The 14,726-nt window shown below is 59.1% G+C and overlaps 7 protein-coding genes across 7 annotated transcripts, besides 2 other annotated features; 2 read left to right on the forward strand and 5 right to left on the reverse strand.

The window, feature by feature from the left end:
- Window positions 1–79: 79 nt before the first annotated feature.
- Window positions 80–3,918, reverse strand: EKO05_0004295 (uncharacterized protein; the record flags this gene model as incomplete). Its single annotated transcript, XM_038939060.1, has 4 exons — window positions 80–753; window positions 801–3,548; window positions 3,599–3,686; window positions 3,733–3,918. The coding sequence occupies 4 exons, from the start codon at window positions 3,916–3,918 to the stop codon at window positions 80–82; spliced, it is 3,696 nt and encodes a 1,231-aa protein (XP_038800104.1).
- Window positions 1,053–1,097: a tandem repeat.
- A 1,969-nt stretch (window positions 3,919–5,887) lies between the features above and the next one.
- On the forward strand, window positions 5,888–6,472 carry EKO05_0004296 (uncharacterized protein; the record flags this gene model as incomplete). The annotated part of the gene is made up of 2 exons (XM_038938799.1): window positions 5,888–6,150; window positions 6,202–6,472. 2 exons carry the CDS (start codon window positions 5,888–5,890, stop codon window positions 6,470–6,472), a joined length of 534 nt encoding a protein of 177 aa, XP_038800105.1.
- Window positions 6,473–6,822: 350 nt separating this feature from the next.
- EKO05_0004297 (3-deoxy-7-phosphoheptulonate synthase) lies at window positions 6,823–7,506 on the reverse strand (the record flags this gene model as incomplete). Its single annotated transcript, XM_038939001.1, has 2 exons — window positions 6,823–7,274; window positions 7,323–7,506. The coding sequence occupies 2 exons, from the start codon at window positions 7,504–7,506 to the stop codon at window positions 6,823–6,825; spliced, it is 636 nt and encodes a 211-aa protein (XP_038800106.1).
- A 225-nt stretch (window positions 7,507–7,731) lies between these two features.
- On the reverse strand, window positions 7,732–9,296 carry EKO05_0004298 (3-deoxy-7-phosphoheptulonate synthase; the record flags this gene model as incomplete). The annotated part of the gene is made up of 3 exons (XM_038939063.1): window positions 7,732–8,026; window positions 8,074–9,136; window positions 9,188–9,296. 3 exons carry the CDS (start codon window positions 9,294–9,296, stop codon window positions 7,732–7,734), a joined length of 1,467 nt encoding a protein of 488 aa, XP_038800107.1.
- Window positions 9,297–9,881: 585 nt separating this feature from the next.
- On the forward strand, window positions 9,882–10,300 carry EKO05_0004299 (uncharacterized protein; the record flags this gene model as incomplete). Its single annotated transcript, XM_038938826.1, has 2 exons — window positions 9,882–10,139; window positions 10,196–10,300. 2 exons carry the CDS (start codon window positions 9,882–9,884, stop codon window positions 10,298–10,300), a joined length of 363 nt encoding a protein of 120 aa, XP_038800108.1.
- A 78-nt stretch (window positions 10,301–10,378) lies between these two features.
- EKO05_0004300 (uncharacterized protein) lies at window positions 10,379–11,548 on the reverse strand (the record flags this gene model as incomplete). The annotated part of the gene is made up of 1 exon (XM_038945551.2): window positions 10,379–11,548. One exon carries the CDS (start codon window positions 11,546–11,548, stop codon window positions 10,379–10,381), a length of 1,170 nt encoding a protein of 389 aa, XP_038800109.2.
- Window positions 11,104–11,137: a tandem repeat.
- Window positions 11,549–11,886: 338 nt separating the features above from the next.
- On the reverse strand, window positions 11,887–14,484 carry EKO05_0004301 (Lipase 5; the record flags this gene model as incomplete). Its single annotated transcript, XM_038938903.1, has 3 exons — window positions 11,887–13,288; window positions 13,338–14,185; window positions 14,239–14,484. 3 exons carry the CDS (start codon window positions 14,482–14,484, stop codon window positions 11,887–11,889), a joined length of 2,496 nt encoding a protein of 831 aa, XP_038800110.1.
- Between the last annotated feature and the right edge of the window lie 242 nt (window positions 14,485–14,726).

Here is a 14,726-nt window from a genome sequence, read left to right on the forward strand (position 1 = left end):
AAGCAATAAGAGATATTAACATCAACCCCCCATGACCGTAACAACCCAGACGCCGTCGTAATTCGTAAGTGAAACGCGGCTACTTCCTCTCGCCCTTACGCCCGGTCTTCTTCAGGCGGAGCGCGAGGTCCAGCAAGCCGTCAGCCCAGACCGTCATATCCCTCTCGGGCCTGACCACCGCGCCGCAGAAATCCCCAAGGAAGGCGCCCATCTTCTCCTCGCCGTACTTCTCGCCGTAGACGACCTCAGCCTTGACGCCGACGTCGGTTGCGGTTCCCGCGGCGCTGAGCTCGACGCCAATCTCAAAGTGGACGCGCACCTTGGTCTGCAGGCTGGGCAGCAGCATGTCGGCCTGCACGCCCATGCGCTCGTCGCTCAGGATGCACTCCTCCGTCACGTAGCTGTGCTCGAGCCATCTCACGCCCTCGGCAACGGCCAGCGCGGTCGTCCAGCCGCTCTTGACGAGTGCCAGCACGGCGGAGATGGACGTCTGGCCCTGGGGGATGCAGTGCAGCTGCGCGCGGATGAGCTGGAGGAAGAAGCGCTTGCTCGTGGTCAGCGGTCGGGAGTGTGGCTGCGCAGAGTCGCCAATGTAGGCCAGCGAGATGGAGCCGTTGGGTGTGGTCGAGCCGGTGGCGAAGCACTGCGGCTGGAAGTAGAGCTCGAGGTCGGAGAGGTGCGTCATGGTGATGCTGGTCGAGGAGGCGGAGGTTATGCTCCAGCCGTGCGCTGTCTCGAGGGCGGCGACTTTGGCTGTGTTGAATCAGTATAGGCACAACAGCAAGACGACGACTACGTACCTTTCAGGTCCCTGACTTCGGTCGAAGACCAGCCGCGACATTCTTCGCGGACGCGTTCTGCCGCTTTGATCTCGGCGAGACAGTCGACTTTGCGCTCTTTCACAGCGTCGATACGCGCCTCCTTGTCGGCAAGGTCCTGCTGCATCTGCATGAGGAGCTCGCGCTTCGCCTGCAGTGCGGCGTCGGTGGCGGTGAGGTTCTCGCGGGTCTGCTCAAGCTCCTCGCGATCGCAGCTGTTGAGCTCGTCGTGGCGCTGCTGCAGCTGCTTCTGCTCGGCGGACAGCTGTTCCTGCTTCTCAATCAGAGGCGGGAGGACCACGTCGAGCAGTCGTTCTTGGGTGAAGAGACAGGCCTCGTCGTGGGTGAAGCTGTCGAGTGTGGAGAGGAGGCTGGCCTTGAGGGTGCCCAGCAGCGTGCTCCTCCAGGCATACCACTCGCCCCGAGCTTCAAGACGAGCGTTTGTCCGCAGGTTCTTGAACTGGTTGTCCATGACGACACGCTGGTCTGGCGGTGCTGTCAGGTACTCACTGAACAGCAGCGGGTTCTCTTCCTCGACATTGGCCTCGATCTGACGGACCGCTTCGCGACCGGACGAGATGTACCTCTTCATCTCGTGGCACGCGTGCGAGTAGAGCTCGTACTCTGGCAACGTGCACGCGCCTGCGACCACGTATCGGTCTAGTGTCTCTGGCGTTTCGTCGACATCCATGTCGTGGAAGGCAGCCGGGGCCACGGTGGCGCGCCGTTTGCTGGCGCTCACGTCCATGAAGGCAATCTTGGTCAGACTCAAAAACTCCGACAAGGAGATGCGCTCGATCTCCGACACATCTTCATCGACGTCCTCGGCGGGTGGTTCCTCCTTCTCGGGCTCAGCACCAAAGACGACGCGCTTCCTCGGGCTCGAGCTCTTCCTGGGCGTCGGGGTCTTCTGCTTGGGCGTTGCCTGCTTTTGAGGAGTCTGGGACTTCTTTGGAGTCATGCCCCGCTTCACTGGCGACATCAGGGATGCTTTGCGGGGCGTCGACAGCAGCTTGATGCTGTTCGACAGCAAAGCTGTGCTTCTCAACGTCGGCTCCTCGCGGGGCGCGTTGAGAGGACTGAACTGCACGCCAGACAGCGACGAACGGCGTCTGTTGAGGATGGGCGCGTCGATGGGATCCGCGGGGATGATGAGAGACTCCCTCTTCTTGGTGCCGCTCTGGGGTGTAGTGGTTCTGTTGGCTTTTGTGGAGCTGACAGGCGTGGTGACGGCTTCCTTGAGGGAGCTCAGTGGAGTTCTCCTCACGAATGGCGAAGGCTCTACATCGCCGGCTGGCAGCTGACGCACAAACTCAGGAGTGCCAGGGTCGAGGTTCAGCTTTGCAGCGACGGGAGACTTTGTTGGCGTGCGCTCTACCGGCACCGGCAGGGGGTCGAGCTGTGCCTCCGGAGCAGCGTTCTGAGCGTCTTCGTCTTGCTGGACGTCCTCAGTATTCTGCGGTGATGCAGGCTTTTCAGGCGTGGGTGTCCTTGCGAGCTCCGGCAGAAGCGGGTAGTTGACTGTTGCAGGCTGCTCCGGGGTCGCTGCTGGCTTGTCGACACGCTTGATCCCTGGTCCAACAACCTTGGTAAACTCCATAGTGAACCCATCGTCTTCTTCGTCGCTCTCCTGTGTTTCTGTGGTTGTAGCCGTCTTGATGCTGCCGACCGCCATGGTAAGATCCATAGTCTCGTCCATGGCAACGCTGCCCACACTGCTGCGCCTGTCAGACTCGTTCTGCTGTTCGCTGGGCGTGTTGCTCTTGATAGCCCCAATGGCCATGGTGAGGTCCATCGTCGCATCGTCAGCGGCGGGCTCCTCCGACTTGCGGCGATTACGAAGGCTGGTGCGACGGCTGGCAGGTCGCTTTGCTGGACTGCCCTGGGACGGCTCGACTGCAGACACCCTGCGCTTGAGGCTCTTCCTCCGGTTCGCAGGTGCTTTTGCAGCCATGGCCTGGATGCTGCCGAGCGGCATGGTGAGCTCCATGCTCATGCCTGTGTCGTCCTCGTAGTCTGAGCTCTGTGCCTCTGGCTGTTCGACGATCCTGCCAATTGCGCGTGTGACATCCATGCTCATGTCGTTGTCGTCGTCGGCCTCGGATCTGGCGGGCGACGAAGACCTATCAACTCCCTTCTCTTGCTGAGCCTCTGCGCTCTTACGCGCCCACGGCTTGAAAGAGGCTGTGATCTCATCATCGGCCATCTCCATGGTCATCTCGCCGTCCTCGTCCAGATCCAGTCGCTGTGTTCCTGCCTGGGCGAAAGCCTGGCGCAGCGCTGCATCGAGCCGCGCGCTGCTCTGCGAGCTGTCCTCTGTTTCGGGCGTGGCATCAATGTTCGCTGTGGCGTCGTCGTCCTCGGACTCGCTGTCGGCCGTTCGGTCGCCGGGCGAAGCATGGTCGCCGCTGAGGGGGCTCGACGAGTAGACGTCGTCCGGGTTGTTGAAGTTCATGGGCGGGATGCCGGAGCTGCGGCGGTTTTTCTTCTGGTGGCTCTCGCGCTGGTTCGCGGGCGTCGTCTCGTCCTCGAGCGCTGGCTCTGCCACCTGCTCAGGCGGCGTGGAGGGCGGCTCGACGGGGTCGGACTCGGGCTGCGGTGCCTGCGAGGCCAGCGAGGCGCGTCGTGTGGCGTCCGAGGCGGCCGAGGAGCTGGTGGCATCGCGCATGTATTCGACAACGTCCCATGTGTGCAGTGTCGCCTCGGGCGCAAAAGATACGCGTCTCTTGGCTGTAAAGACTGTCAGGCCTGAACTTTGCATAGTCTGTCTGTCAACATACCCAGCGATTTGCGACGCGCTTCCTTACGTTTCCTTTCGTCTTCGGCGTTGGACGACAAGATGGACTTGACGGCGGGCACAAAGGCAGACTGCACCGTTAGCACCTTCACGGCCACACACGCACACATCACACACCTTCCGCCTATTCCCACTGCTGGCCTTGAGCGCGGGCTCCTCTGCCTGTTCGAGGCCGCCGGGGCCGATGCTCTTGCTGCGCGTCTTCTTTTTTGCAGGTTTTCCCGGGGATGACGACGGCGCCTTGAACGACGTGTTCGCGACGAGCCCGTCGGCAATGTTTTCTTTCTCGTCGACGTGCGCCATGGTCGTGCTGTCGCGAGGTGTGGGGGTGTGACGCGCGACAAAACACAGGTAAACAAAGCTCCAAGTGCGTCAACAGCGCTACGCCCGATCGGGTATAGCCTCCCTTCACAATCGAGTTGTGACCATCAATACGTTGTGTCTTGCACGATGACAATGCCACCCCATTCCTCTCGAGTTACAAAACCCGTCACAACCCCTATTCACCCCCTACTAACCCCCTCCAAGCGATGCCTAAAGTCTTCCTCACGAATCCTCTCTACCTTCTCTGTCTTCCTGACCTCAAAGCCAGCCCTCGCCTCCCACCCCCTCATTGACTCTGTATGATGAGCACGCGGATCCACCTGCTCCAACGCATCGCCAAGGTAGCCCCTCAACAGCCCTGGCAGCTGTGTCTCGAACTGGCTGTGCTGCATGAAGTCCTGCGTGATACCGAGGTCCTTGACTAGCAGCGCGAGCCCGAAGCCAGAGTTGAGCGTTTAGTCCATGGTACCAAAAGCCACCAGTGACTCGAAGCAGCTCTCAGCTTTGCAACCTTGCCGTCGATGCTATTCACAATCAAAGGCGCATTTCCGCTCGTCTTGCACAGGGTTAAAGCGGAGAACAATACGCAGTCCTGGTACGACTCGGGACATTGCCCAGCAACAGTGTAGCCGAAGGAGAAGCGGAACTGCTTGACGTGCATGCAAAAAAAAGAGCAGCGCGACCGAGCGGATCGGTGCTTGCGCCGTTGGACGACAAGAACTTGGCTGAGCTATCGACAACGCTAGATCGTTGCGGCGACCAGTCCGGCGAGTTCAGCACTTCCCTGTCGCGACGTGGAGAGGGCGTCGGATACGTGCAGTCGAGGCCTTTGACGAGACAGCGCCTGTACAGCGGGTGCGTGAGATCGCAGTGGCGTTTGCTCTTGATGCGCGCGGTGCAGCTCTTCTTGCGCGTGGCGGAAATGTAGTGCATGGCGGAAATGTAGTGCGTGGGATGTAGTGCGTGGCGGAACGTAGGTAGTGCATGGCGGCGTGCCGGAGAAGATCTCCGAGGGCTGAATCTCACAAACTACACGGCTTCTTGAAGCATTTGCTGACGGGCGCTGCAACGTCCACCTGAGTCAGCGCTTGGCTGTGTGAGCGGAGTTCCGCACGCTTCTGCAGCGCTGGATGGCGTGCATCTCTAGAAGTCTAGGCGTCATGTCAGGACTTTGAATGACACCGACTGCACAAGGGCAGACTACATGGTGCCTTGGATGGTCGAGTACAGATGCTGTAGTTGCAATGACGAAACAAAAGACCCGCAATGCAAAACTCCCGAGGCGGGCAGAGGCTGGTGCTGGAGATGCGGGTTGGGTGCGGATCACGCGCCGTTGCTCTTCTGCACGACCCCAATCTGGACGCCGAGGGCGATTTCGCTCGAGCCATGCTTGCGTGTAGACGTGCATTCCACGGTCCACAGGTGACAGAGCCACGGTCTGAGAGCGTTTCATTCACGATACCGCCGCCGCGACACTGCGACAACAGCAAACACCCACGTGCCCGAAGATAGAACGAGAGTCCGCACGTTGGTCCTGGCACCCACTGCGTTCGCTCCACTTGCGCCGAAGCAGGCCTGAAGCGGGCCGCCGTCTGGCTGGTTTGGGGCGGAAGGCCGCGTGATTGGCCGAGAAGCCGACGTCATGGGCGGGTCCGTGACTTTCACATGCGTCTCGCCGTGTCGTGTCTGAGGACGGACGGCCCCACGCAGGCCGCCTCACCTGCTCGCCTCAGCCTGGGTCCAAAGACTTCCTCTTCGCAATTCAAGCGTGAGCTCGCAAACCTCGACTGCTGCTGTGCAAGAGAACCGGGACGAATTGCGGGTTGGCCTTTGTTGAGATTGCTCGCTGTTTTTCCGGCGACTAAGGACGTCTCACCTGACGACTCCGCACTGTCTCGCGGCCACGACCGTCGACTTCTGCCGGCGCATACCAACACCACACAGCGACATGGCCGTCCAGAACTCGGCCGGCGCCAAGAGGGCCATGTATCTGCTCATGGGCATCCCTGACCGATTCAACGAGTTCTGCCACATGGACCAAATCACCTTTGTCCAGCTCGCCGACTGGATACTCAACAACGTCGAGTCGCAGCTCGCGGCAAACGTCAGCATCGAAGAGAGCCTGTTCGTTTTCCTCGACATTGTCGCACAGGGAAACAGCTTCAGCAGTGCGGCGTACGGCTGGGACCACGACCTCCAGCTCACACAAGGGTATGCCAAGCCAGCTTGCTGCTAGTCGAGTCGCTGACCAGGTGGATGCAGCATCTTCCTCAACGTCCTCAACGCCCTGACTGTTCTCCGCGAGAGCAAGGACCTCTCGTTGTCGTGTCCGTCCATCAATTCGACCAGGAGCCGCTGGCGGATCGCAAAGGCCTGGCGCCCTGGCCGATCGAGAGGCGACGGCCTTGTCAAGGTCGGCAACGACGGCATGTCGAGCGACGGCCTCGAGGTGGACCAGGAGACGCTCAAGCAGGCCTTGATGGCGGTCAACAACTTCATGCATGAGCGCGAAGAGTACGAGCACTTTGAGTGAGCCGAGACATTTGCATATTTGGCGTTCTGGCTTGGCGCAAATGGTAACGACAACGGCTAACGGACAGGCATTGCGACGGCTGGGCGTATGGTATTTTGGTATTGGACCTCGGCATGGCCGATTGGGTATTCGTTTCGTTTGTATGTAGTCGCTTGGTTTTCGAATGCGACGGTGATCCTGGAGTAACTCCATCTCTCCACGACGGTGATCCTGGAGTAACTCCATCTCTCCACGACGGTGATGCTGAAGGACTCCATCTCTCCACGACGGTGATGCTGAAGGACTCCATCTCTCCACGTCGGTGATCCTGAACCAACACCATCTCTCCACAACGCGTGCTACCATCTTTCTCAGTTGTCCGTCTGCACGGCGCCCACCGTGCCAGGACTGAGCAGGCTCAACCTCCCCTTCTTGATACCCAGGCCTTGCTCGATCCTCTGCGCCGGCTCGCCACGCGCTTGCCTCATCAACGCCAACTGAATGACGCCCGCATCCACATACTTCCTCCCCTCGAACCCCCTCCTTCCCACCCGGCTCAGCTCTTGCTCGGCCTCGTCTGCGATGCGCTGCCGCGCCTCCAGCACTCGGAGGACCGGGTTGTTGCGCGCGTCCGGGAATGCTGATTGCGGCGGCGCCTGCATCATATCGCCGAGCAGCTCGTGCGCGGGTCGCTGCGACTGCGGCCGGGGGTCGAACTGGGAGCGTGACGTAGGCGAGTAGTGGGGATTAGGCTGGACAGCACCGAGGCTGGCGAGGCGCTCTGCGAACGCAGCATCGCGCGCGTCCGTGTCCATGACTCCGCCTGGAGAGCGTCAGCTTCGTTCGAGTGGGCGCCGTCCTCGCTGCGTACCCGCTGGCTTGCTCTCGCTGAACTGCGCTCCCGCCTCCACCGTGCGGCCCCGGGCAGAGGTTGCCTGCCGTGGTGCGGACGGCGCGGGAGCGCGCGCTGTGACATTGCTGGGCGGTGCGCGAGTCGGATACTTGCGTGCAGCAGCGCCGGCGGCACTGGCGCCTTTTGAAGCAGAGGAACCCATGTTGGTGTGGGGAATCAGTCTTCGTCGTGTTGTTGAGACGCACAGCATCGATAACGTCAGATAGCGATCGGGAAGCTCGGACCACGCTCTATGCTCGTTCCGGTGTGATGCCCGCAGATCTTCAGCAGGAATCAGGCACTGCGATACATGGTAGCCCTTTTAGTATTGCTTCTTCTAACACTGATGCTATTTGTCATGAGCTTGATGTCGTCATTTATGCCATCTTCACAGGCTCGCCGCATCCTCGCGGTAATGGCCCGCCACCAAGAACGCCAGCTCCAGCGCCTGCTTCTCGTTGAGCCTGGGATCGCAGAAGGTGGTGTAGTTCAAGCTCAGATCTTCATCGTCGAGCCCTTGACTTCCACCCGTGCACTCCGTCACCGCGTCGCCAGTGAGCTCGAGATGCATGCCGCCCAGGAAGGAGCCGTGCTGCTTGTGGATCTTCAGAGCCGAGGACAGCTCCGAGAAGATGTTGTTGAAGGAGCGCGTCTTGATGCCAGAGGAGGTGCTGCGAGTGTTCCTGTCCAAGATCAGCGTGTGTCTTGCTCGAGGGAATGATCGACTCACCCGTGCATTGGGTCGCACTGCCACACCACAACGTGACCGCTGCTCTTGACGGCTTCAATGTGTCCGCCCAGCATGGACTCCACCTTCTCGGCGCCGTAACGTGTGATCAGAGTGACCTTGCCAATGTCCTTGCGGGGGTTGACAATGTCCAGCAGCTCGATCAGCTCGTCGTTCTTCATGGAGGGCCCGACCTTGATGCCGATGGGGTTCTCGATGCCACGGAAGTACTCGACGTGGCCTCCGTCGATCTGGCGTGTGCGGTCCCCTATCCACAGGAAGTGCGCCGAGGTGTTGTACCAGCCCTTGCCGTCTGTCGAGGCTTGCGCAGCCGGGTGGCCAGCAGGATGTCTCAGTCTTCTCGTCAAGCTCTGCTCGTATTCCAGAACCAGACCCTCGTGGCTGCTGTACAGGTCTACAGTCTGCAGCTGTCCCGACGTGTCTGCTCCGATTGTGCGCATGAAACGGAGGGAGTCAGAGATGCTGTTGACGATGGCGGTGTACCTTGTCTGCAGCTCCTTGTCCCCAACGTGCCCAAGACCCCAGTCAAGAGGGTTGTGCAAGTCTGCGATGCCACTGGCGAGCTGTGCGCGGATGTAGTTCATAGTCGTGGCAGAGTGAAAGTACGCGCTGACCAGCCTCTCAGGATCCACTTTGCGGTGCTCCGGCTCGTAGCCATTGAGAATGTCGCCTCGGAAGCTGGGCAGCTCTTTGCCATCCACCATCTCCGTCGGGCTCGATCTCGGCTTTGCGTACTGCCCAGCTATGCGGCCAATGCGGATCACAGGCTTGTTCGAGCCCCAGATCAAGACCAGACTCATCTGCAGGAGGAGCTTGAGTTTGGCGTCGATGGGATCCTCGGCGCAGTACGAGAACAGCTCGGCGCAGTCACCGCCCTGCAGGAGGAAAGACTTCCCAAGAGCTGCATCTCGCAGGCTAGCCCTGAGTCTACAGATCTCTGTTGGTGTGACGATTGGTGGAAGTTTCGAGAGCTGCTTCAATGCCGCATCTGCTGCTGTCTGGTCCTCGTACTTGACTACTTGCTTGATAGGCTTTGACCGCCAGGCTTGAAGTACGTTAGAAAGTACGTCCACGTCCACGTGCTGATTTCACTGACATGAAGGCGACCACGTGTCGAACTGGCCGTTAGTAGGTTGAGGCTGCGCTGCGCCAGAGGTGAACTGCTTGAGGTAGTTGGACAGAACGTCCATAGTCTCGTCGCTCATCGTGTCGTGCTTTCGATATGTCAGTATCCAGTAAGCCAAGTCAAGCAGGACGAGATAGAATTTTGCCAAAAGCAACAGATTGAGTCACTCCTCAATTCGGTATATAGGAAGGCTGCGGCAAGGGTGTTGCTGCAAAATGACCTCAATAAAGTCCATGCGCACATGACTCAATTTAAACAACAGGGCGCACAGAGGCGAGCAGCACGTTTCAGCAGGTATACAGAAAATGTCGCTAACCAAAGAGACTACGGAACAAAGAGACTACGGACCAAAGAGACTACTGACCTGACTGTGGCGCGAAGAGAACAATAGAAGCTGCGCGGGTATCTCGCGAGCTGGCCGTGTAAAGTTCTCGTCGAACCTACGCAGCAAAAGGTCGGTGAGCACCGACCGGTACGGTAGAGCCAAAAAGGTCGCGACGAAACAGCGGCCTCTAATTTACATGATTGGTCAACAACAAGGGATTACCGAGCTCCATCACCACCACCCTTACCCCCCCCCCCCAAAAGCACGCCCCACTATCTACATCATAACCCGTGAAATCCAACTCAACTGCCTACACTGCACCTCCTCCCAAAACCCACAATGGCCGAACCACAACCCTCCGCAGTCCAAGGAGGCGCCGCAGACCCGCATGCGCCGACCAGCACGGCCGACGACCGCAAGGCCGCCGCTGCGCTCTCGTCGCTCGATGCGCAGGGGGAGAATGGAGTGAAGAAGGAGGCGGATAGCAAAGCGTTGGACAAGGCAATGAAGAACCTCCATGTGAAGAGTAGCACCGTGAGCGAAGAGAAGAAGAACGTCAAGAACGTCAAGGTAGAGCCTGGGGATGTGAATCTGCTGGTATGTGGGTACGAGCGTTTTCATCTCCGCGCAGCCTGGCTGATGATGTGCGACAGGTTTCGCAGCTGGACTTGAGTAAGCAGAAGGCTACCGACTTGCTCAAGGCGTATGACGGGAGTGCGGTCAGGGCTATGACTGCTTTTGTTTCGGGGAAGGCTTGAGCAGTCACGCTGCCACGGAAGCACGCGACGGCGAACAGTCGAACGTTGAAATCTTTGTTGAAATTGCGTATATACGTTCTACCCACTCAGCTGTCCAGGCTGGTCCCTGCTCGCCCTCTCCTCAAACTTGATGCTGATCTCGTTCTTCCACCTCCCGTACAATTCATATCCCACCACGATGATGAACGGTATGCCCACCATGATGCTCGTCACCTGCCTCGCTGCCTTTTTGTACTTTGGCGGCAGCTTTGCGTTCGGCATTGGTTGGATGATCCTCGTGGGATATCTCTGCGTACGAGGTGCCCGTGGCGCGGGATCTACAAAGCTGACGCGCGGTCTCGAGGGTTCTGTGGTGGGAGAGGGTGCTGTGAGCGGGTTGCGCGGGAGCGAGATGATGGTTGCGCGTGGCTTAGGCGGGATAATGTTCGCGCGTTCGTCGGCGGCGCTAAGTGTAGGTGGAATGACGGGTTTTGGAGGCGTATTGTCAATGGGCTGTTGGATCGGGGCGACCGGTGCCGGGCCAGGGATCGGCGGTATGAACGGCTGTTCAAGATCTTCTGGTGGAGGCGGCGGCGTTGAAGACGTCGAAGGCGCCGTGTCTGCGCTCTCGACAGGGCTCGTCGCCGCAGGCATGATTGGAGCGACTGGTGCTGGGCCAGGAACAGGTGGGATGAAGGGCTGCTCAGGCTCGGCGGGTGGTGGTGTCGCAGCAGGCTTGCGAAAGGCTCCCGCTGCCTTGACCTCATCCAGGATCTTGCTGCTCGTCGGCGTGACAGGCGTAGCTTGCTGTGCGCTGCGCTTCTGCGTCGGTGTAGGCGTGGGCGTGGGCGTGGGCGTTTCTTTCTTGGCTTTGTAGTCGGACACCCTCGTCAACGTCTTCTTCTTCTCCTTCATAGCATCGATTGTTTTCGCCTTTGGTGCAGCCTTTGCCTTGGGCGATGCCTTGGTCGACGCCTTCCTCGCTGCAGGCTTCTCTGGCTGCGCCGCGCTCTCGTCTACGACCTTCCTCGGCCGCCCACGCTTCTTGACGGCGGGCGGGTCGACCGTCACTGTTGCGGACGTTGCGGCAGCCATTGGAGTCCAGAGGCGACGTTTCCGGCGATTCAAGTGTAGGAATACGGAATTGTGATGTTGTGATACGCAAAAGGGGCCTTGGACGTCGAGGGTGCCGGTTAATGTGAGGGCAGAATCTGGGCGAGCGACTATGCAGGGATCCGCGTCCAGTTTATCGATTAGAGATGAAGTCATTCGAGCCCATCTTCAACTCCCCTGGACGCGCACCCCTGTGCGATAAACAAAACCATGACTGGTAGACAAAGACAGCAGACAACAGTCAAACGACATGCTACTGTGTATAATATGTTTATGGTATGTTATGTGTACGATGTGTGCATGTCTCCTCACTTCCAGTCTCCCCGTGAAATACGTCTCGTCGCCCCTCTCTTATCCTCTATACAGTATCTAAACTCCACACCATACTGTGTCTCTATATTCATACCATGCCGTGTGTCGATTTCCATTCGCCTCGTGCAACATCGACGCTTGTTCGATTCAAGTAGAAATATAGTCTGGAAGGGCAACTGGCTCTAAGCAAAGTAGCTCTCCTGGAAGCCGACAGCGCTCTTTTTGCGCCGTAGCATGCCTCTTGCACCCGAGATGTCGAGCATGAGACCTGCTCCGCTACCACGCCGACTGTGTGCCGGGCTCCTATTGGGCGTCGAGGGGGTAACAGAACAGAGAGACTCGACGTGGTTTGGGGTTGGAGGCTTGACGTTGACTTCTGGCGCAGCCGGTCCGGGCGGGTGAAACAGACGCTTGTAACGTAGCTCCGGTGAGCTGGGAGGAGGTACGTTGTGGGTAGCGGGAGTCATGGCGAGGTTCAGTAACGTGCCGATGTGGCGATCGGAAGAAGTCGATGTTGCAGGCGTCGTAGGTGCCGAAACGGAGATCAAGGATTTGTGGCGTGTAGGTGGCCAAAAGGTCGGGCCGTGCGAAGAGGGTGATGTGGTAGGCGATGGAGAGGAGAGCACCTCAGAGGTGTCCGAGTCTATCTCTGCATAGTACTCCTTATCAGAAGAGTCTTCAGGGTTGGTGGATGACGAGATGGTGTCGGTGGTTCGATTGCCGGACGCACTGGGGGCCTTCAGCAACCGCTCACGGCTGGAAGTGTGGTCAGCCTGCGCGGACAGCCGAGGAGTGGAGCGCGAGAGGAGAGGACTGATCAAGGCCGATCTCGACAGTATGGGACTCGAGGGCTCTGTCTTCGTCTGGTACCGTGGTGCCTTGCTATTTGGTCGTGTTCGAGGCACTGTTGAAGACTCGTGACCTTGGGAATTGGGACGCGATAGGGTGTTGGGACGAAGCGCTGTCTGGGCTGAGTTGAAGACGGTGCGTGCCCTCAACTTCTGGATTAAATTATCCAGGGCAAGCTCGATTGCGACATGGTTTTGTATCCTTGACAGTTTCGGCCAGGTAGCTCTTTGCCCTGTGAGCAGGCAGCCAAGCATGTATTCCGTCGTTGGGTTGCTGAGGACCCGAGGAAAGTCCGCGTACGAAATGGCCGGGAAGATGTTGATGTCGCCTGAGTAACGCTGGCTGAGCAGCCCTCTGAGCTTGGTGACGTAGGTAGGAAAGACACCCATGTCAGCGAGCACCTGGAGCCGATGCAACACTTCGCCTTTGGCAAGACTCGCCACGCTGCTCATCCAGTGTGGGCCTGCTGAGAAAGCAGTGCCTTGCGCTTCCGCAGCTACCATTTCTTCTTCTTTCTCCAAGAACGGGACCACGTGTGGATTTACCTGTGAGACGATGAAGTGGTTGACATTGAACATCTCGGCGAGGCGTGTCATGGGGAGGTCGTTGTCCACGGATCCGTCGATCCATTTGGCGTCAGGATCTGCGTCCCAATGCACCTCCTTGCCCGTCTTCAGGTCCTTGGCCATGAGCTGAGCTTGTGCATATACAAGAGGCACCGAGCACGAAGTGCATCTGGACGGATTAGTACAGTCTCGAAGCTGTGGATGCAGCCATCACTTACACTGCTGACCAGATCATCACATTGGGCGCTGTGATGTAGTTCAGAAGCCGGGGCAGCTCATAGATTGAGGATGTCGACACGGGAATGTTGAGTATGCGCCTGGTGCGATTGTACGACTCCTGGAACGTCATGTCCCCGAGCATCTGTCGCATGACCCTTTTCAAGTGAGTCATGTCGAACAAGGTGCCGGTCTGGCACAATCGCGCCACCTTCTGCAGGATGCCTTCGGGCTCGCCAGCTTTCTCGAACACGTCGAGATCTCCGTAGCAGAACTCGTGCAGGACTTGTGGTATCTCTGCGTCAGTCTTGGTGCACAGAACAGCGCAGACAATGCTTCCAGCGGAGGCTCCTGATATGATACGCGGCAGCAGACCCGCGTCCCACAGGCTCTTGACGACTCCAATGTGGTTCATGCCGAACGTGCCGCCTCCTGACAGCAGGAGCGCGCTGCGTCCGAACGACTGACGTGCCTGCAAGAGTTGAAGGACCAGGGTCTCCGAGTCCACCGGACACTGCTCCGCTTGCTTAGCGGAGACATGGAGCAGGGCTGTCATGGTCTGCTGGGCCGAGTCGATGTACCGCTCGATCAGCTTCTTTGTGCCGATATGGGAGTGCTTGTACAGCTGCAGGCCGCCCATGTCGCCGAGGTCCCGGGTGAGTGTTGTCCGTATCAGGAACAGCATCTTCTTCACGTCGCAGCTGAGCCGCGCATCGTCCATCTCCTGGAGACGGGCAGCGACCAGCGCGGCGTCGTACTCTGGCGACCCGTGTTCTTCCTTCCAGGCATTGTTTCCCTCCAGGACGTCGAGGTCGGTCGCTGCGGCCTGCCATTCGTTGTACGTTTCGGCCTGCGACGTGCCGTTAGCATGTGACAGCCAGAGCCCCGAGCGAGGCAACCCACATTCTTCATGCGCAGGTACAAGATCTGCCTGCGATCTGCACCCTCGTCCAGCGCATCCTGGAAAGACGCGTTGTAGTGATTGCCCACTGCAGCTCCTATCGACTGCACTGGGCTGCGAATGAGTTTCGCTAGGGGTGAGAGAAGTCCGCCATGGCTTTTGCTCTTTCTGATGCTGCTCTTCTGATGCCCGGCTACGTGCAGTCGCGTGCTGCCCCCTGACAGCACCGTGTCAGACAGGAAGGACATCGATGTAGGTGCGCCATGCGCACGTGCTGTGGCTGCTGGGAGGACCGGGCGTGTCTGGCAAGGCGCTGGCAGTATGAGCTGCGGCTTTGGTGTTTGGTGGTCGCGGCAGTTCAGGTGCACACGGAGCGCGCCTCAGTAAAGTAGAGTCGGGCAGGTGTTGCGGTGAGGAAGGCCGTCATCCATCCATCCATGGATCATGCGTTGCTTGTGATGGTCCGGCGCGAGTCGCGGAAGGCGCGCAG

Source organism: Ascochyta rabiei, chromosome 6, assembly GCF_004011695.2.
Source record: "Ascochyta rabiei chromosome 6, complete sequence".
Classification (NCBI taxonomy): domain Eukaryota; kingdom Fungi; phylum Ascomycota; class Dothideomycetes; order Pleosporales; family Didymellaceae; genus Ascochyta; species Ascochyta rabiei.